The sequence below is a fragment of the Volvox carteri genome, assembly GCF_000143455.1.
Source record: "Volvox carteri f. nagariensis unplaced genomic scaffold VOLCAscaffold_23, whole genome shotgun sequence".
NCBI lineage: Eukaryota > Viridiplantae > Chlorophyta > Chlorophyceae > Chlamydomonadales > Volvocaceae > Volvox > Volvox carteri.
This window is the reverse complement of record NW_003307566.1, coordinates 1,559,844-1,582,321: the sequence shown is the minus strand read 5'-3', so window position 1 is coordinate 1,582,321 and position 22,478 is coordinate 1,559,844. Positions and strand designations below refer to the sequence as shown.

General features: G+C 57.5%; 1 protein-coding gene across 1 annotated transcript; it reads left to right on the top strand.

The window, feature by feature from the left end:
• Window positions 1-19,789: 19,789 nt before the first annotated feature.
• Window positions 19,790-22,455, top strand: VOLCADRAFT_91995 (uncharacterized protein; the record flags this gene model as incomplete). The annotated part of the gene is made up of 5 exons (XM_002951420.1): window positions 19,790-19,810; window positions 20,825-20,998; window positions 21,111-21,289; window positions 21,366-21,546; window positions 22,399-22,455. The coding sequence occupies 5 exons, from the start codon at window positions 19,790-19,792 to the stop codon at window positions 22,453-22,455; spliced, it is 612 nt and encodes a 203-aa protein (XP_002951466.1).
• Window positions 22,456-22,478: the final 23 nt, after the last annotated feature.

Below are 22,478 nucleotides of genomic sequence, written 5' to 3'. Positions count from 1 at the left end.
AACTCGCCCGTGTTATGTAAATCATCGTACGCAGCAAAGCACACTTAACACGTACTGGAACCCAGCCACTGTGTCGAGCGCCACAAACTCAGCGGGGTCCTTCTCCTATCTCCATGTCTCCATGCCATTCCAGCATGATAACCCGCCTACCACCTTACCCGGCCTCCTCGCTCGCAGCCTCAACAACAGCCACAGCCACAGATATGCAGACGGACAGAGGCATACCGAAAAATGGTCACACATGGGGCTGGCGCGCATCAGTCCCTTCCACTCTCGCCCTTGCCACCGCACCCTACAACCACCACCACCACACCACCGCCACCACCATCATCATCATCATCATTACCACCACCACCACCACCCGCGCCACCCAAACCCAAACCCCACAACCATTACCACTCCTTCAACGCCAAAGAGAACACAGCGGCACGCACCACCCGTTGAAACACACAAATCAGGACACTTCCAGCCATCCGGCCACCCGCCTCGTCTCCTTCTCGTTGGAGTTTCCTCTCTCCATCGTCCTCCCATTGGCAGCCAGCCCCCTCCTTGCCCCTCTCCTTTCTCCGCCCCTTTCCGATGTATCCATATGCAGTTCTCCCGCGAGCCATACCGTTCAAAATCCGAAAACCGCCGCATCACCCTCCCTTTCCCTTTTACCTCGATTCCATTCCACTACACAGAACCCAACACATAATACTCTCTCACCCAACGAAATCCCAATTAGCTGCCCGATTCAGCCGTTGTACTCATTTTCAACCGCTCATTCCTGCTTCCCTTTCGACCGGCGATGCTGGCGGCGGCGGTAGGTCTGGCAGAGGCACCAGTGGCAGGCCAGGGAGGTGGCCACGGATAGGCAGGCCAGCCCGCAGCCACGCATCACGGCCTTGCGGCTCCGCGCCGCAGCGCACGGCTCCGTGCCGCCTGCCAGCACCAACCAGCTGCGGGACAGCAGGGGTGCCCTAGCTGCGGCCATCAGCAGCGAGGCCGCTGGGGAGAGCTGCGGAGTCATGCGGGGGGTGGGTGGGTGAGGGAGGGATGGCTAAGGGAGTATGGCATAAAGAAGGGCGCATGGAATGGGCGAGTAGGTGATGGGGAGTGAAGCGGCGCGAGGGCGGGGGTGAAAGTTGGTACGCACAACGAAAAAGAGGAGGGAGAGGCAGCGGGAAAGCACGTGGCCAGCAGCCGCATAAGTGAAAACTGACGTGATGCATCAGCAGCACCAGCACCAGCAGCATCAGCAGCATCAGCACATGTTTGCGGGGCCCGCAGGAATGCGGTGTACCCAAGAACGGGTGGGACGACTGCCCACGGTGTCGTTGCGAGTGGCAATAAGGAAACGCGCAAAGGACATGGACAGAAGGGCAGAGTGACAAGGACAAAAAGAGAAGGGCCGAGGAAGCGCCGCTGGTGGGCAGCCGTGTGGGCAACAGTGTGCGCCGGGGCCCGTAGAGTCCTTCCCCCCTTAACCCATACCTTGGCCCGCAGACTCCATCGCTGCCGCTGCCTCAAAACCCCCATCCCCTTCTCAACCACGGTCCTCGCCATGCCCACATCACCACCACCACCACCACCTCCTCCTCCTCCGCCTCCCCCTCTCTCTCCCCCCACTAACCAGGCTAGCTCCCGGCAGCACCACGCCCTCGAGCAGCCACACCGCCAACCCCTGCTCGTACTTGCTGACGCAGGGCAACGGCCGCCAGGGGGACCAGCCCAGGAGCAGCTTCGCTAGGCAGTGGCTGGCCTGTCACAACAGCAGCAGCAGCAAATAAAATGTTTCTTCGGTTTTTATTAGGAAAATAGATAGGTTTGGGGGGATCATAATTATTTCTGGGGATTTGAACCACGTAAGCATCACCGTCGCCGTTACTACGTTGAAAGACACATAAACAACCTCCATTAAATCTCTAGCCCCATAGTTTCTGTATCTGGGAGTAGCAGTAGCACAGAAGCAGTAGCAGCAGCAGCAGTAACATCAGCGACCATGGAGGGGACGCATATGCACGGAGCAGCGGGACCCGCGAGCCCTCTTCACCGCAGCGGCTGGGTGGCTTAACTTAACACTGGGCTGGGTGCTTATGGAGGGATGAACTGAAGCCTGGACGGCCCCACATGTGACGGCCATACGAGCACGGCCATACGCAGGGCGGAACCGCAGCCACCACAACCCGCCACCACAACCCCGGATGCGGCAGGTCGCCACGAACTCAACACGACAGCGGGGCTCTGTGCGTCCCACATGTAAGCCATGTTTCCCTTCCAAACGAAGTAGTAGCTGAAGTAGCTGTAGCTCAAATGTGATGAAGAGGAGGGGATGCAGGTTCATCGTGTATTCGAAATGCAGTGGCCAGTTGGCCGACAGGACCCCTCTGTGTTTATCGAAACAAACATTCTCACACACACATATATACATACATACACAAACTCACATAGGCACCATGGACAAATCGAGCGCCGCGTCATCATAGGCGAATTATGTAAGGCCTGCATCACACATACACATACACACACATCCCACCTGGCGCATGATGACGCAGCGGCCCGCAACACGCATCCACATCTCCCTGGGCAGCACCAGCCAGGCCGCCGTGCTGGCCAGGCCCGGCGCGGTGCCCAACGCGCTCACTGCGGCGGTGAAGGTAGTCGGCTCCAGGGATCCGGACCCAAATCGCCACTCGCGCAGCAGCCGCCACAGCACCATCAGGAAGGCCAGGGTTTCCATCCATTGACTTGTAGAGCATGCCCCAGGGCGAGGGAGGGGGTTTAGGGGTTAGGTACAGCGGCTGCTGCAGACACGGGAGCTTAGGGAAAAGTTTAGTGTGGTAGCGCGCTCGGATGCCGGGTTCGAGAGGTATTGCCAGCAGTCCTAGGGTACTTTCGTGCGGGGGGCAGGGCAGGGCAGGGCAGGGTGCTCTACCAGCCAGTTTGCATTCGGAGCCCTACACTACGGTGGCCGCGGCCCCAGGACGTCCCTGCGCTGCGGCTCCTTCTGTCCTCCCCACATCGTCTATATACATCACCGCCATGTGTCCCACATGCTTCCACATCGGAATCACCCCCATCACGCCCTTTGGGCCTTTGGCCAATACCCGCGCACGGCCTCCTGCTGCTCCTCCCCGCCCTTGAGGTCCTCACGACGAACCTAACCGCCTTACATGACATACGCCTGCGCCGCGCGCCAAAAGGCCTTGTAGCTGCGGAAATCCTCCTCGTCGCAACCGCGCGGGGATTCCAACAGCGCCGCTACCCAGTCCACTGCCGCAGACACTCGGCACCGCTGCCGCTGCTGTTGCTGCTGTTGAAGATGCTGCTGCTGTTGTTGCTTTATCGGCGGCTTGCCTGCCTGCCGTCGAACCGGCAAGTCACATCCAGGCGAGGTGTTGCTGCTAATCGCTGTCCCACCAGCGGCGCAACCACCGTCACCTGCGCCTTCACCGCCAGGGCCGTCAGCACAACCTCCGACAGGCGTGGGATGCTGCCCCGACGTCACAGCCGCCGAGGCCGCCGCTGCCGTTGCCAGTGCCTGCGCTGGCGGCTGCGCCGGCGGCATGCCGATAGCGGCGCTCAGCTGGTCTTGCAGCATGGAGCTGAAGGCACTCCAGCCGCTGCGGATTGAGAAGTTCAGCAGATGATAGCCCAGACAGATGACCCTGCAGTGCATGTAGGATTATGGATACGTGGGTTCTGTACGGGAGGGCTGGGAGGGAAAGACGAACCACGAACGAGGGAAGGGCTGGGAGGGCAGGGAGATGTACACAGGGGCATACAAGTGATAGACACTAACTGTGAACGTCCGAGGGCCAGGCAGCGGTGTCAAGTAAGGGCAGGAGAACATACCCTCATGTAAAAACGTGGCGTGTAGTTGGGTACGAGGCAGGGGCAGGGGCAAGGGCAGAAAGGGCTTATGGTAACTCGTGCGTTTGGATGGTAAAAGCCCAGCTGCCCGTGCCAGTGGTGCCCACTAAAGGTATGAGCCTGGCCGCTAAAGGCAAGGACCTGGCTCAACCGACTGGCATCTTAACCCAGCCGCACGCCGCATCGCCAGGCCCTGCGCAACTCCGGACACCTCCCCGCCGCGTCCTCCGTCTCAAGCTACCACCCGGGCCCCTGAAACCAGGCGCGCGGCACTGGAAGCAAAGCCCCCGGATGCAAACCCCCGGGACTTCAATCCCCTGGAGTGGAGGCGGATAGAAGGCAACCCGCCTAACCAGTAATCACACTCCCGCTCCCAAAAGCCGTGCCGGCGGCACCGCTCAGTAAACGATTAATACTCGGGTATCTGTTTCCGCCTATCAAAATACTGGCAGTTGGTCTGGTCCGATAGGACACACCCCCTCTGTGTCCCTGCTGCTAGATCGGCGTCTCCAACGTCGTCCTCGTCGTCTTCTGTCCCGGCATGATCCCGTAGCAGCGACCGCGGCCCCGCGTGCCCGACACACAGCGACACATACACACACACAGCGACATACACACACACAGACAAGCTGTATCTTGCCTTGAGCTCAACGGCAAGGAGGGTCCTGAGTGGCATGAACGGCGTCCCCTGCCATCCCGCCCGTCCGCTGCCGCACTGGTTGCAGCCGCCGCCGCCGCTGCCGCTGCTGCCCCCAGGTCCTTTGCATCTGCGACGCCATGCACGTACGTGGAGATGTCGTACAGCAGGTCTTCCATTTCATCCGCGCGACCCTCCCAGCGCTCAATCGCTGCCTGCCCGGACACCGACGCAAGGAGACCAATTGGCGAGAAGTGAAACAGAAAGGGAAACAGACATTTAAAAGCAAAACTTGCAGAGGCGGTCGAGCCGGTGGTAAGAAAAGAGCTAAGATTGCCTTGCCACGGAGGTCACGCCAAAAACGGAACGAGTACGGGCAATGAGGGAGTAGACGCTTCAGGGATATCGTCTCATTTCGACTGCGATCGTCCGGCCGGCTTGCCACCACCATGGCAGATGGCGCCCAACAGTTACGCGGCCCAGGAAACGCCCCGGAAAAGACATTGTGGTCCGCAATGCAGGGGAAATGTATACGGGCAGCAAAGTCAACGAGGAAACAAGTGCCGACGTTCAAAGCACCAACTGCCAGAGCGACTACTGGAGGGGAGGGAAGGGGAGGGGCACCGCACAAACGTCGTCCTGCGAGGGCTGGGCTGGACCAAGGCGCCCCCATGCGCGCGGACAGAGATATCCCGTAGACCCGCCCTCAGATCCTCTAAGACCCAGAACCTGAAGAACCCCCCCGTACACATCACCTTACACGTTTTCCGCCGTGGCCAGTTTCGGGTAAAGCATACATATCATATCCTGTGTGAAAACAGTCATCCGAATGCTCGAACGAACTAAATCACGCAGTACGATGAGCGCGGCATTATATATGGTTCAGCATCCCAGGTCCAACAAACAGTGGGGGGGAGGCGCATGTGGACCTCCCCCCCATGGGACCTCCCCCCCCACCGCCGCACCTGCAGCTCCGCCGCCACCTCTGGGTCATGCAGCAACGCCACAGGCACCGCCGCCACGCCGAGCACGTCCATCAGCAGCAATCCCGGTCTGACCGGCAAATACGGCACCTCAAGGCTGTACAGCAATGCCGTACACGCCGTCTCCAGCGGTGCAGCGCCGCCGCCTTCATCCTCGCACCAGCGAATATTACCGGCGGCGCCGCCGCCTTGACAACCACTGGCGGCGGCAGCGGTGCCGCCCACGGACTCTGTTAGCGCGGACGGCGCCGCCGATGGCCGCGCTGATGCCGCCGACGCCACCGGGGAAACCTGCGTGACCTGTAGCACTCGTGCTGGCAAGTGGAGTCCTCTGGAGCGGAGCAGTAGTTGCAGCTGGTCGGGAGAACACGCGCGCTGCGACGATGCGACTGCTGCTGCGCCATTACTGCCGGCACCGCTGTCGCAAACGCCATTCTGCGCCACTGGACGCCACCGCACCATGACATCCAGGTGAAAGGGCCCGAACACCGTGCCCTCCGGAGCGCCGGAGGCAGAACCTCTGCCGCTCCCACCACCGGCAGCGCCAAGGGAGCTGAAGCTGCGAGCAGCCGGGCAAAGGACGCGGGGCCATACTTGGATGGACTGGACTGCAGGAACCTCGGGTACCACTGCCAACGTGAACGGGAACTCGCGAGACGGCGCAGAGGCGGTGGCCGCGGCTGAGCCAGCGAGGCCAGCCGCAGCGGCTGCAGCAGCAGCAGCAGCAGCAGGCCTCTGTGACCGCAACACCTGCCAAGGCTCCGCCGCTGGCGCCGCTGCACTTTGCATGTTGATATCCGGGACGGTAGTAGCGGCGGCGGCGGCGGCTGCAGCTGCCGCGGCGCCCGGGGCGGCAGGACGGGAGCATGGTGGAGAACCAAGAATTGAGCCCGTCGCCTGCTGGGCGCGCTGGGCAAGGGCCTCTGAGGACGACCTGGAGGAAGCCCTGCATGAGTTATAAAGAATGCGGCCGGCCTTTCTTAACCAATTATTTTTAAGGAACGATGTGAGAAAACCTTGCTCCACCGCATACATAAGCCCGATCTGTTAGCTACTGCCCTGCCCTGCTACGCAACTTGGATTGCGTTGCCGCAAGGGATGAAAGCACGCAGCCATGTGAGCTTGTTTGCACGGTTCAAGGAACTGAGCCGCGTGGGTAGGATGTAGCGAGTATTGCACACCAGAGAAACGTCACTGCATCAAGTATACTCCCGCGTAGTTGCTGAGTGCTGAGTGACATGGTGAAATAGCTGGTGACAAGGAGAAGGGCATAAGAGGAAGGAGGGATAGCCTGAGGCGCTGTTGTGGATACGGATTGCTGGGCGGTGTGAGTGGCCAGGTAGGCCAACCACAGACTACGAAAGGAGCTACAGTCTCAAGTAAAATACTCCTAATAACACGACCTACTGGCCCAATAGCCTAATTAGCAAACAAAGCAAGCGGGCCCATGTATTAACAGCGCGTGCGCTGGTATGCGTATGTGTGTTAACAGGCTAGTGCGGCCCGGGATGCGGCGCCTGGGAAGGATCGAGGACCAGACCGCACATAACTGCAGATGCAGCCTTTCTGCAGGCTTTCTGCAAGGAGGGAATATTGGGACATCGTTGTTACACCTTTGGAGAGTAATGCAACTCCAGGGGGTGTAACACATACACATACATACATACGCACACACACAGCACGGAGGTATTACTGCGGACCCAAACATTCCACCACCTTTGAAAGCGCGCCCGCGGATCCGAAAGCTGCGGTTGCGGTTGCGGCGTGTGGTACGATTGTGGCGGAGCACGCAGCAGCAGCGCCGCCGGCTGTGTCCAGGGCCCACCTACGCGCCGAGCGCCGATGGCAGCTGTTGTTGCTGGCGGGGGCAGCGGCCGCTCGGCAGCTGCAGCGACGACGCCGGAGCCGTCAACGCTGTCGTGCACCGAAGGTGAATGCTTGTCCCCACCAGTCTGGCTGGAGCCGTCTTCGCCACCATCTGCGATAACCGGAAAATCGGGCTGTTGGAGGTCGAGACGTAGGGCCCGGATAATGGCACCAATATCGACATCACGGGATAGATCCCACTGCTCTGGGCCAGCATCTCCGGCGCCAGTCTCCGGCAAGGACTGCTGCGGCGGCGGCGGTAGAGGCGGCGGCGGCGGCGCCACAGCGGGCGAGCTGTTGGACGTGTCCCGTTGTCGCAATGCTGTGCTGCCGGATGACCCACTTTCCGCACCGTTGCCACCACTGCCACGACGCGACGCAGCAGCTGCGGCCGCCCTAACATCAACCACAACAATTCTTCTCAACACTGCGCTGCTGTTGCCAACGCCACCGCCGCCGCTACGTAGGGAAAGCCGACGGCCGCTGCCGTGAGGCACCTCGCCGGTGGAGGTTTCGTCGAGGCCGCCAACGAGCTGTGCCACGCCGCCGCCGCCGGCAGCAACGGCAGCAGAAGGGGCGGCAGAAGCAGCTGACCCTTCCGCCGGCTCTCCCTGTTCCATCATCGCCGCTGCCGCAGCAACGGCAGCTCCCGCCTCTGTGGCTGCAGCCCCCTGTCCGGTTTCAGCCACCCTGAGATCCTGTTGCCAGGCGTGCGCGTTGATCACCTGCAGAGGCGCGGCGGGTGCGCAATGCAGCGTGGCGTGGCGCGATGTGACGCGATGTCCGTACACGATGTCCGTACCCTAAACGATGCATGCAGGGACGCCTTAAGCATTTAGCCCATGAAAGCAGGCTGTGCAGCACACAGATGCACATACATACACACATACAGCCACCAATCTGTTCCTACAAGACGCACGCCGAGGAGGAGTCCGTCACCTAGGACGAATCCGTCACCTAGGCCGCCTCGCAGCAGTCGGGTCAAGGTAATATCCAGCCAACGGGCAAAACCAGCCAACCCAACCCTGCCTGACTCCCGCACCAGCTCGATGCATCCCTGTCGCATGTACACGGAATCCAACTCGTAGCCCGCCGCCGCCACAATATGCGAAATTCGGCTCTCGTAGCCCTCCTGGACTTGATCTGGGTCAGCGCCGTGAATCTTCAACTGCAGGCGGACCAACCGCACGACCGGGACGTAACATGACCGCGGCTTCGGCGCTGGCACCAGGCAAGAAGCCGCCGCCGCCGTCGCGCCTTGCTGCGCCGTCGCGGTGTCAAAAGCGTCGTTGTCATCAATACCAGCCGCTCCTGCCGCTGCGTTTGCAGCCCGCTTCAATGGCTTCTGGGGCACAGCTGTGTCGATGCCATGGGTCCAGTAGTGGGTAGTACCCACTTCTCCGCCCGAAATCCATGCAATCGACGGCGCTCTGCGGTAGCGCCGCCGTACCGCGCCAGTGGTGGGAGCCGTATACCGTATCGGCAGCACACCGCTTTCAGCGGGCCCTGTGTCGAAATCGGCACCACCGCCGCAGCCGCCGCCATTGGCCTTTCTAGGACCGCAATCGCCATCGGGAACGGGGGGGGTCTCGTATGCGGGCTGAAGATCCTTGGCGCATTGCTGCGACGGCTGCGGTTGCTGCTGTTTTCGCGGCGCCTCCTCTGCTTGTCCCGCCCTGTCCCCTATCCGCTGCACGATAAACTCCTCAGAGTATCGCCCCGAAGCCTTGTCCGTGCTTTCTCCATCATACTGACCAACCAACGGCGCCACCACTGCCGCCACCGTAGCAGCTCCATCACAGCTGTTGCCGCACCTACCGCGGTGGTCACCTTGTCCGTCAAACGCAACCTCACCGCTCCGGCCGCCACCGTCGCCGTCAAGCAGCCGGCGCCGGCGCCGGCCCAAGCAATCGTCGTTGTCCACCGGTGTCTTCCGCCAACACACGAGCACGTACTGTATCCAGGCCGACGAGATGACGCACGTTGCCAGCGTGTAGACGAGGTCGAGCCGCCGAGCATAGAGGTGGACGCCGAGCAGGGCACTGATGACGAAGCTCGAAACTGCGTACATGGCTTCCAGACCCGGTGTAGTCTACAAATCAAGGCAGAAGAGTGGGACAGAAAGGGTCAGCCTGGGCTGGGAGGGAGCACACGTCGGTCATGCAAGTGGCCGGGACGGAGCATGTTCTCCCCAGGGGCCTTTGTGCCGAGGTTGCGCGGCTCTTGTAAAACAACAGCCGCTTCCACACTCGGTTTGCGTTTGAGGACCACTGCCCCCTTCTCGCCCTTGCCCTTGGCGCCCCTACCCACGCAATTGCAAATGCAGATGAGGACACAACCGCCACCTGACGTGACTGGCTGCCCTCTCATAGAAACTCTTACCGCGTACTCATTACAGGCAACAGCGGGTCCCTTGCGGCCACGAAATGGGACACGAACAATGCACTCCTCCCGTAGCACAGTGAGAACCCTAAAATCCCGACGTACACCCCCTCTCTGTACTAGGCTCACATCGCCCCCCTTTTACCGGGAACACCAGCACATAGGCGCAGTCCAGGAGCGGCCAGCTGCGGACGAACCAGAGCGCCAGCACCGACGGCTCCTGCGGGGCGCCGTATCGAAGGCACATGACGACTCGTTGTTTGGTAAACAACTACAGCTTGGCTAAACAGCCTACTACAGCCTTGGCATGTCAAGTTTCCAAGGTGGGTGGTAATAGGGGATGGCAAGCCATACGGTAGACATACGGTGGTGGCCGGAGCCTGGAGTATGGCGAGGGGGTAAAGATGGGCCACAGACGAATGAAGAGGGGGCGTAGGGAATTGCGGTTAAGGCATTTCTGCCGGTCTGCCGATTCCGCGTTTTGGCATCCGCAGCGCGTCATAAAAATCTAGACGCTTGGCAGGCATTTCTGAGCCCGGGCATACATAATATTAGATGAAACGGGTGCCCGGCCTCTGACGCCTGCCTGTAAAGCTCCCAGCTCGTTTGAAACCTTGAGGACATGCCCGTGGTCTTCCAGCTCGGGAAACCCACGGCCCACAATCCATTGGACGCGGACCCGGACGGCATAATCCCTGCATGCTCCAATCCCTTTATTCCAATCCTTGTATAGCCACGGCGACACTGGGATGCCCAACGCAAAGCGACCATTAACACACATGCACATTGCACAGGTGGTGGCCGAAGCGTACAGCCGGTACACCGTGCTGCTTGCGTCGGAAAGAAACGAACGTATATTGTACTGATTGCATCGTGATTATGGTAATCGAGTCCGATCATGACAGCCTGGGGTCCCCCTTGGGGGCTGGGGCGGAATCTTGCACGAGTAGCAAAGGATCACCTACTGACGTCTGAAGTATTGGGGGCCCCGCTGCACGCCGCCGGGCGGCCGTGGGAAAGACGGCACTGCGGCCGAAACCGTTGTCCTCATGCCCACACAGCTAAGGCAAGGCTGCTGCATAATTTTGGTTCCTTCCAAATGCCGCCTGGCGCACCTGTCGGTGCTTGAGAACCCATCCCAGGAGTGTGAGGGGCGCCACAATCCGATGGGCTACTGTGACCCACTTGAACCGCGTGAAGGCGGGCCATAGCAGCGCCAGCAACAACCGCAGCAGCATGCATAGGGCGGAGGCGCTAACCCAGGAATCCTGATGCTGAAGCCGCAAGTAGTCCTGGGGTGCAGGCAGTGGGTTGTCATGCTGGCGGTCGGGGCGTTACAAGACGGCAGAGGATGATACTACTCTAATGGTGGTGGTGGCGATGGGGCTACCTGTGGTGGCGACGGAAGTCATTCGCACGACATAAAAGGATGTGCTTACCGAGTATACGCGCCAGGGCCGTGCGGCGAGGTAAAGGACTTTGTCCACAAGGGAGCCATCGCAGGGGTAGTGGTCCGTGAGGTAGCTCTCCGGCAGCGTGTGAGGCTCGCCTGAGCAGAACGGCTTTGCAAGCTGTCGAACACAGAAGGGGAGAAATCCAAATCGAGATCAAGCTGTTTCCTTTAAAAGGCGAGAAGATCAAGAACATCTTGCGTCGGAGGCTCCTGAGTCTGACACGCCAACGTCTGTCACTGAAAACATCCTAAATTTGCATTCCATCGTCGCTATATACGAGGTATGCTTTCATGAGATTTCGGAAATCGTCTGTCACAGTAGACGATGATGGCTTGAGGCAGAAGCAAGCCCGGGTTCAGCCTTCATTGTCGCGGTAAGCGACATCACTAGCTCTACGATAACAGGCGAAGCCCAAGAAAACCAAGCCACGCAACTTTTATACCTGAACGTAACCAAAGACCTCCAGGTAGGTTAAGACAAACAGTAGAACTACATTCCAGAAAAACTCATTTCGCCGAGGTGTTGGAGCAACTGAATGTTTAATCGTCATCTAAGTGCATTTGCATAGGGTTTGAAATACAAAGAATGCAATACTGGTCCTTGTAATACCCCCTTTCCCCGTTCGTAAGCACTGCAGCGTATGAGGGCCAGCCACATCTGTCTTTTAGCTAGGAAGAGGTGAATCACAGAACATAAGTGGTTTAGTTATTTGTACAGACTTCGCCGTAGTGATTCCGAGATTTGGGCGAAATTATTCTGTCCGTAGTTTATGGCGTTCACCAAATTGTTATCCTTCCAAGGACAAAACCTGTGACATGAGCCCATATTGTGGTCTACGTCTAATCAACGCCCGTTTTAGCATGGCAACAAGCGTGCGACTCTTTGTCACTGACCCACGGGCCTTAGCACCGGGACCCACGCCGCAAATGAAAATAGCCAATAGCTCAAAAACCAGGCAAATATTAGAAATTATCTTCGTTCATGAAGGTACGCACTTCTGAATCGCACGCGGCGTTGTGTCAAGGTGCTCCTCTCGCTAATAGCCTTACCGCAGCCCGAGGAGCTGGGAGAGACATACATCCTAGAAAGGCTACACGCCAACGAGGCCACAGTTTCACCTGTCTTGATGCTCTGCAGCATGACTTTCATGCGAGCCTGACTCCCAGTGATACGTCTGCTCGTAACGGTGGCGCACGTAAACCGCCGTTGCCCAATTTGGCGTCCAGTGGCTAAGGTAGCGGTGGCCACGGCAAGTTGCAGCAAACCACCTTCGAATGACAGAAAACCACTTTTTTTCCAAAGATTGGCTCCCATGGAGAAACTAGAAGCAATTTCTCCTCCATCTCCAAAACAAGGCAGATCCTGACAGACACGTTCAACCCCTGATATGCCGAGCCAAGCAACATTCCATTTTTCTGGTCAAGCCCACCATGCCTGCCCATCAAGTTAATTCGCAGTTGCCTTGCTGATGAGACATGCCAACGCACATTCCTTTATTAAAAATCGTACATAAGCCGAGACCCAACCGGTGAGCCTCTACGGCGTCCACAACCGCCTTACGCAGTAGAACCCGATGGCATCCTTGGCTTATTTGTTTGGTTGTCTTACATTCACTGGGTTGATGAGCGGCTGGTAACTTACGCGTCTGGACGTCCAGCCAGACGTGTTCCCGTCAGACGGTAAGCAACCGGGAATCCACATGGCGAAATAAGCATAGGAAGCGGGCAGGAAGGAGGTGCTTCCGAGTACCGCAACATTTATCCCGCGTTCAGCGAATCGCAAGCTTATGCAGTTTAGGCTTTGCTGTTGGGCTTTGGCGGCGAACAGAGCGCGCAAGGAACAGCGTTATGTAGGGAGGAGCGAGTATGCCCCTGCTGTGGCACTGATAGCCATAATGAAAGATGAAAAGCACGGCTAGAACGTATGTGGTCCCACCGCAACCCTATCATTCCCTTTGGTCGTTAGTCTCCTTTATCATTTGCTTTGTCTAAAGTGCGGGGTATGATGGTGCTTAAAGGCGATTTGGCAGCCTTGTGCCCTCGGCTCGTATTGGGCGGTTTGCAGGTACGGAGTACGCACCCCCACGACCGTGCAAAACACACACACACATATGTACTCAAAACATACAATTCCATCGCGTCGTCCCGACCAATTGTCTCCTCCTTGGCGGTCTGTCCACGGCGACACTACTGCACCTAGCATATCATTAATATATTTATATACGAAACGTCACGCTGAACTCCATGCGCGCAAGATGAAAGAGGAAGAAAAAGCTACAAGTTTATATATGGACAAGAGGCTTGCCAATCATCCTGAATAGACGAGTAATGCTGTGCGAATTTGCGGACGCCAATACAAGACACATCAATACACAAGAACCTCATCACAATGCAGACGAGCTTATTTGTTGTTCGAGGTTGAAATTCTTGAAAGCCCACATCCTACACAGGACGGAGGCCTACGGAGGCCGGGCGCGGCCCCCGGCCTCCGGACTCTCCTTCGGTATGCTTACCACTGGCCGCCATTTCGACTCAGGGCAGCGCTTGAGATACTGCACCGTTCTGCATGCAAGAACTGGTTGCGTCGCCTCACGTACATACATGTATTTTCCACTCTTCAACCCAACCCAACCCAAATCAACCCAAGCCAGCTTTTACCCCGTTCAGCTGAGTCATTGTAGTGCAGCGATGGCCGCACTTACGCGTCGAACCCATAGCTAAGCCAGAAAATGTTGATCACTTGGTAGCAGACGCTGAATACGATCAAGATGATAGTTGCACTCGGCCCGATGATCACTTGCGCAGCGGCACGTCATGCGGGCCCCAGCGGGCCCCATCCAGTCGATTGCAGATGAACGACGTTGCCAGCGACAGCCCCGCAACCATGGCCGCGCGAGCAGTAGCCACCCAAGGCGTGAGGGTGCTGCTCCGCAACAAGACATACAGAGCAAACTTCATCACTTCAATACGAGCCGCCGCTGCCGATTCAACCTTTTGGAAGAAACACAGGGGGTCAAACGCAGCAATCGGAGAAGTGGGCAAACGGCATAGGCTAACGTCAGCACTCGCGTGCTGTCCAGGTGGCGCAAAAAAAGCTGGGACCCCATTTTTAAATGAATGATCCATCGTCGAAATGTCCATCGGCTTAATAGACTTATCAGGTCAAAAAGCGAAACGAGGATGCAGCCGACGCGTGTGGTCCTGTTCCGAACTAGCATCCTTCGGTCTCAAAGCATCCTTCAGCCCGCCTTCTGGCCCTGGGTTTATAGACTTGGCCTCTACCTGGAAATTGAATGAAGAGCCTTACACTCCAAATTGAAACTACAATTTTGCGGGCTCATCCGTTCTGGTGTTGGCCAGGCCCCGCTGTGGCCGCCCCGCAGGGTTTCCCCAACATAACCCTACTCAAAAACCTCCTCCAAGGCCTTTTGGACCGCTGGGCTGAACATTTGGGGTGAAAATAAAGGACACGGCACCCGTGAGATCCTTATCCACACTGCAGGCCTTCCCAAAACCTCTGCCTGTGCAGCTGTGCTGTGCATGCAGAGCATTCCACAGATTCTGTTCCCTTCTTATGTCAGTTCCCAATGTTCCGACAGCCAATAGAATGGGATTGTGCCTTCCCAATGCCACCCAGCATATTTTGCAATCAGTGTCCTAGATCCCAAGTTGGACGCCTGTTGAGGGTGGCTGCAACGAATATCTTTTAGCACCTCCAGGGGTGGTGCAATGCAATTGGGCACCAGCTCATGCAGTAGCCAGCCAATGGGATTGACACACAGCGGTCGACTTACCATTAGGACAGCGGATCGAGCAATGCCTTCCATTAGGAGAAAGCCAACGCCCCGCTCATAGGCGAGCATGGCTGCTGGCGACGCCAAGCTCAGCAGGCCTTGGAGGGACCGGGCCAGCAGGTACAGCGTTAGCCGCGGCTGCAGCGAGCACATCTTCGACAGCTCCTTGCAGTTAAGCCTTTGCAGGTACAACGCGCCCGCCAAGACGCCGGCACATCCAACCAGCAACGCCCCAATTCCCGGCGGTACGCCACGCCAAACATGGGGAAACAGGTGCACCCCCAGCTCCATAATCACTCTGCAGCAGGATAAGGCAGGGCAAGCTGTCCGTGACATACACGAATCTAGAAGGGTATAAGCGGTGCCCACTTACGGGATGCCAAGAAACAAACACAGCACCATGGTATTGCGCACCTGCGCTTTGGCGAATACGCGGCAGACACGGCAGCAGACCTTATGAAAAAGAGCTACAACTATATCCAAATGCAAAATGGATCAGCACATTATCGCACATTATCCGCTCCCTCGTTAGCCAACACGTTACCGGCTGAGCTCAACTTGTCAACAGGACATGTCAGGGCGTATCCAGGCAGTGTTACGCAAAACGGGATATGCCGATGCATCCAACTATGTTGCCGTAGCCCAGCGGCGTACACAACACACAGCAACAGCCTAGCAGCGGCGTGGACGTCCCCAATACCGCCACAGCAATGCCGACCTGCAAGTCCAAGGAACTTACATTCCCCAAGGGATCTCTCCTATAAGCAGCGTACTCCGAACGCAGCTTCGGACCACGTTCCACCACACCCCACACGCTGCCGATCCGCCGGCACTGAATGGCGCTCCTTGATCCTGTCGGGCTTCGGTGCGTTCTTGGCTGACGAGCACGCCAGCCCGATCACAAGCCCCGATGACATGCCGTCTCGCCACTTCTACCGACGCCCCCAAGCTACTGGCGCCGAAGCCTTCGCCAATTGCCGCTTTGGAGGCTGCGCCGCACTGGGCAGCCCCTGCACTGTCCGGAGCCGGCTCCTGGGAGGTAGCGGATTCAGCATGGGCGTGGGAAGCTGGCGCCTTGCAGGCCCCTGATGCTAAAGGCTGGATTGCATCGCCGTTAGACGCTGTTGCTAGGGCAATGGTGTCGCTGGCGCAGGACGGTCCGGTAGCCGGCATCTGTGACAGCACCTGCATTTCCATCCTGTAGCCCGGAACAGTTAAAAAAGGGGACATTATCGCCACATTATCACGGTGGCTTGTATGCGCACGGGAAACTAGTTCAAGGATACTGGCTTAAGTGTGCATCAGGAAACAGCACCGAAACCAATCTAAGGCCCTTGACCCCTGTACCTTGAGACTGGACAATGTGCTGCACCGACGACGTCTGCAATTTCGAACATCCGGAAGTGCTTGAAGCGCCTAAACTAGCAGACCCCATTGCATCATCATTGATAGCATCCATTGATATCAAGGCACCTACAACATGGCAGCGACCATCTTACTGCTGCAAGTTGGCTACGTTTCCCAGCTCCCGCCAAATCTACACCAATTGCTCAAATCCACAGCTCGAAGTTACGGGTGCTCAGGCCCACTTGAAAGCTGTGACTTTTCCGTTTAGGTGCCCCAACCCCCCACCAGTCCTAAAGCGATACATGCCATCTGCCTCATCTGCCTTCTTCCCATCCTAACATGGCTTCCCACCTTAACATGTATATGGAAAAACAAACAATCTCACCTGATCCGCTTGGCAGTGTGTTGCCAGCCGCAGGCCAGTGTGTACTGGAGCAAGTGATTCCCCATGTGGCTCAGTCGCCAGATGTGCCAGGTGTTGCCAGTGCACAACAGCGGACACGCGCGCGTGCCCGCGGCCTCGCTGAGAAACGTGGCCAGGTCCACAGTCAGCGCGTCCAGCTCGCTGTCGCTGCCGGCCCAGTTCACAAACGCTGCAAATAGCTCGTCTGACACCCGTACATCGTCTACAATCAAAATGGGCACCGGCTGGGACGAAGACCGTCCATCCAGGCGCGCCTCCGCAAGCAGCAGGCCCGTGCAGGGCGGCAGACCGGAGACCTGCACGTTGTAAGTAAAGCGCTGGCGCGGCGCGACGTCGGGCGCGTTGGAGCTGTCAGAACGCCAGAAGGGAGATGCGTCGGCATGCGCTGCACCGCCGGTGGTGACCTCCATGTCGTCGCCATTGTCTACCACTACGGGAAGATAAAGGCCCTGGGATCGCAGGACGATTTCCCGGGAAGGGTTCCCGTACACGTTTCCACCTGCCGTTGCTGCCGAGTTGCCGCCACTGCTGCTGCCCAAGCCAGCGCCACCATAAGGACTTGACGTTGGCCACAGAACGGAGACGACCATGTTCATGGCCTGCGGCGTGGGCGCTGCATTGCTGCGGCTAGACGGCGAGGGCGGAGGTGATGCCACGACCCGAGGGTGCACACTGGTGATTCGCGGTGCGACTGGTGTGCTGGGCTCCTGAATCTTAATTCAGAGGACAAGGACAGAGGGCCACTTATTCCTTCACAGTGACATGAAACAGAGTAGTCGTCAAAGGCGGGACAGCTCTAAAACAGGAGAAACTATCCGACGCACCATGGACTTCGCCAAGCAGGACAAGAGTCGTACGGAATGTAAGCAACAAGGGAAGCAGGGAGTAACAGGGAAGCACAGGGAGCAACAACTAAAGAGGGCTAACCAAGGCACATTCACCGAAGTTATTCACGTTTAAGCCCTCTCCGCGGGGCAAAAGCCAAGGCACTGGGGATTAAGCAAAGGAGACGCAAACCTAGAAACTACCCAAACGAGAGCGCCAGTGGCCAAACACCGAATACGAACGCCAATGCAGGTGCAGGGCAGACAGGAAGAATGGCAGGAAGGGCGCTGCTCAGTGCGCATCACGCAGCACACGTATGGCGACCTAGGCAACCCGGAAACGCCCATCCCCTATTATAACAGCTGCACTTACACACACAACACAGCTTGCATTATCATCACACCGCGCACCTGCTGCAATATCCAGGGATGACACGTCGCCACCAGTAGCCGCGGCTCACTTCGCGTCTCGTCGCCGAAGCTGCACAGTACAGGGGAAGGTGGGCTGTTGAAGCACAATGGCGACTTCCCAGGAAAAGCAGAGAGCTCCATCTGGCGAGAACCGCAGGAATTGTCATTTACAACCCAAACCCATAACGACTTCCCCAACTGTCCTGTGTTGTCCAAGCCGGGCTCCTTCCCCCTTCCCCCTTCTCCCTCCTCCATCCCAGGCATCTGAAACTACCTAGACGTCTGGATCCGCAACGTGTCGATCTGGTCCTACTGTTCTGAGACCGGCTGACTTTAATATTACCAAGTGGCACGGAAAGCCACAGCCCAACCCCCTGGGAACGTCACCCCCTGGGAACGTCTTTCCGGCAGGCAGGCAGGCAGGCAGGCACTGACCTGGCGGCAGACCTAGATACCGGCTGCAATGATAACGTTTCAGCACGGCCCAGATACGACACCGCAGCTTCGGTAGTGCTGTCTTGATGCAACTGAATTTTTCCCATGTCGTTCTCCTCTTGCTCGTTCCCGTCTAGACCCAATGCCCGGATGAGTGCGCCAATGCCCACGTCTAGCGTGGCCTCCTTGGTAATGTCTCCCTCATTGCCGAAATCACTCTCGTTGCATGCCGTGCTGGCGTCTACTGCCAGTTCGATGCAGCCGCGGCGCACATAGAGCTCCCTCATCTTAAGGCCTGCATCTGCAAGCTGGAGTGCTATGCGTTCCTTGAAACCCTCCCGTAGTTGTTCCGGGTCGGCGTTCCCAATCTTGAGGTAGATGGTATAATGCCGGCCAGGCAGGGGATTGTATGGTACATGACCACCGATTGGGGGAGTGGATGCATTCCTGCGTGACCCAACTGCGGGTTCCTCGTGGTTTGGAGTTAAGCGACGGGCGAGGCTAGTCGCCTGGCGATCGTCCTGGACAAGAGCCGGGTTCCTCCCGAATGTATGGCTCTGACGAGTCATAGAACTGCTCCCGGACGGCAGATCATCTGCCTTGGCCCCGGGAACAAGCTCCGGATACAACAGTTGCTGTTTCTTGGACAAGCAGCGCCGCCGGTACAATTGGAAGAATACCAGCCAGCATGTTGATGATAGACATGCCATTATCCTCCATGGCAACTGGATCTCCGTCTCGGGGGTCCATTCCTTGTAGCGCAGACATAGCGTGACCGCTGACGCCAAGCTAAAGACGCCGTACACCAGCTCGACCGTGGGCGTGGTGGGGAACATGGCATTGAATCCTATGTCCATGAACGGCCAAGTCTTCATTGCCCAAAGTGCAAGCCCATCTGGACGCTGCGGCGCTACAAGGGATAAAACCACCAAGGTGGCTGGTCCCAGGCCCCGGTGCACAGCAGCCAGCACCGGCGCAACCGACTCATACACGTGCATAGGTAGGAAGAGTACGCAGCAAATACGAGGTAGTAAGAAGTAAGTCTCCAAAGTCGCCTGCACCAGCCAAGGAACCCAACCGCAAACCATACCAATGTCACAGGTATGTCAACAAGCCAGGCTATAAACAAGTTAGTCTACATCAAGTGCTAAGCTTAGCAATCCAACTATTCACTGACAACGAGCACGCTTATTGCAAATGTACCCACCCATTTCCCCTGGACGTTGAGAAACAATAGATCCCGCCAGAAAGCCCATGGGTGTGCGAGTATCGCCCAAAGGCGATGCAGGATATTTCCATCGCATGGGTAAAGTCTTGCCAACAAGGAATCGCCGGGCAACAGGTGGCTTTCACCAGCACAAAACGGCTTTAGCAATTGATGGGCACCAAGCACGATAAAGTAAGTGATGAGTAACAATTTCCATAAGTCGCTATGCTGCCTTGCGGCCCACGCTGTCGAGCTGTCGCCAAGACAGCGCCATACATGTGAAAGTACCCGCATCCCTCACGTAACGATCTCTAACATGGGTTAAAATGACCAATATGTCGACGCTGATGCTGCGACGTTGATGCTGTCGACGTCAAACGTCCTATAGAGGTACCGCGCTTCTAATTCATCCATAGATAGACGTACCACAGACATTATTGCATTCTTCATGTTTATGCATATGTGTGAGTAACGTCAAGGGCAGTTTGCTAGATACAGTTTAGGTGCCGTACGCTAAGCCCTTCAACGGTCGCCGGTATATCCTTCCGTACTCATCAATGTGGGGCGTGGTGGCGGCTACAGGTACGTCCATGTCTTTGGCTCCGCTGCCTGACAGCCAGTACGGCTCTAGCTGGACCGGGAAGTCTCCGTCACAACGCCCATCGCTGTATTTGGGAGCAGTGGGTGATGCCGCCTCACTAGCGCCCAGTCTGGCGTGCAGTCCCGAGCGCTCTCATGGCTGAGACTCGATGCAATGCTGTGCCCGAGATATCGGCGGGATGTGGGCGGGGCCTGGCACACTGAGGTCCTCGGGATCTGTACTTGTAGAGCCCCTCGAAACACTTGTGTACTTGTGCACTCAGCGCAGGACCGCAAATCAATGTGCGCTGCTTAAACTCAGAAATTGGGAACCAATCTCCCTTTCCGTCAGTGGCAACATGTGTCGGTTATCGGGCGCTATTGCCGTCCCTGCCATGCCCAGCAGCGAAAGAGCCAGAGCCTGTCCGTCTGTAACTGAGAATCGCATCACACCAGGGCCTGGAACGCTACACCGAACTGCTTTGCAGTGAGGTACGGGCACCTAGGGCTTTGGCAGCTCGGCTCGAAATGGCTGGTTACCCGGAAGATGATGTTGTCATAACTTGCATACCGACCACAACATTCCGATTTTGACCATCTTCCATAACCGGCATCGACGTGTTGCAGCCGAGTAGCTTGCAGGGCTACGCGGACGTGCATGCTCAGAAGCTGTGGGCCGCGTTTAAAGGCTGCAAGCTGAAGCCGGATATGTCTTTCCGCAAGTACATCGAGATGCTCAAGGACATCTGCAGCGAGCTGCGAAGGACGGAAGGCCATCGCGGATGGCTGCCACTGACGGCCGTCGGCTGATTTCGCCACTGACGGCCGTCGCAGATTCAAATGCAGCGGCTGCTGTGCTCGAAGGCTTGTGACCGAGCACAAGAAATTGGTTGCACTGTAGCACCCCGTCCAGGGCGCCATTCCGGCGAATCTGGGCGAGGTCGAGACCAACCTGATGGACCTTGAGGTGGAGATAGAGGCATCATCATTGGCCGAGGTCCAGCCCGCAGTCCTCTTTGCCGGCAAGAGCAATGCCGAGGGGGCCAGGTTCACGGGCGGCATCGATAACGAGAATGACAGCTTCAGCGGCAGGTGCTACAACTGCAAGGACACGGCCACCAAGTGGCCAACTGCATCATATGCCCAAGAAGTGCTGCGGCAATTGCAGGAAGCTGGGTCACACCATTAAGGAGTGCCACAGGGTGGGCCGGGACGGTGGCGGGGGTGGAAACACCTATCAGCTATCAATATTCATGCTGGAGCTATGCGACCAGCCAGAGTTGACAGCGGTGGCGTTGGAGCGGGAACACTCAACACAGGTGGATGCTGTGGAGCTGGGCGGGTTGCAGGTGGAGTCTGTGGGGCATAAGCTCGCCCCAGCACTTGTCGAGAAGCCGGCGGTGGAACAGGACAGCGAGGAGACCTGCCTACCACATCACACAAGATGCACGGACTCTTTATGACTGTAAGCCGTGTGAGCTGTGATCGTGTTGAAGTGTGGTGGGGCCCGTTGTGGATGACCTGGTGGTCACAACGGAGGACCTGGGTATCTTGAACCAGTTGAAGGCGAAGTTAAAGTCTACAGGACCTGGGGCAGGCCACATATTTCTGGGTTTTGAGATTGAGTGCAACTGCTCGGAGTGCATGATGGATGTGTCACAGAAGCGGTTTTCCATAGAGCTTGTGGGGAGGTACAGGAGGAAGTAAGGGATGGCTGATGCAAACCTACACTTGGTGCCTATGTTGCAAGGCAGGATGCTGCACATGGCCGGGAAGCCATACAGCAAAACTGGCAACAGTGAGTTGGTGGGCTATATCTGTCGGTGGGCATGAGGCCTGGTATTGCGTACTCCGTGTGGGTGGTTGCATGTCACATATCCAAGCCCATGGTCGAGCACTGGCATGCTGTGAAGGGTGTTGTGCACTATATGGCGGGTATAACTGGTATGGGTATTGTTTATTATCGGAAAGCCCGGTCGGTATGGGAATCCTTCATGGCTACTGTGACTATGCGAGCTGTGACTATGCGAGCTGTGTTGATTCCTGGCGGTCTACCACCACTTATGTGTTCCTGAATGCGAGTGGCGCGCTGAGCTGTCCAGCCGTCTGCAAAGATCCTGTGCTGCGGGCAGGCGTTTCTTCTGTCGTTTTGGCCGCCTGAAGGCGTTTTTCGGGCTGTGGGTGTGGTACCACACCCGCAGGACCTCTGCTCCGGGGCGCAGATGCAGCATTCTTCGTTCTACGTAATGAAGCCATAATTGGGCAGCAATGGATTACAGAA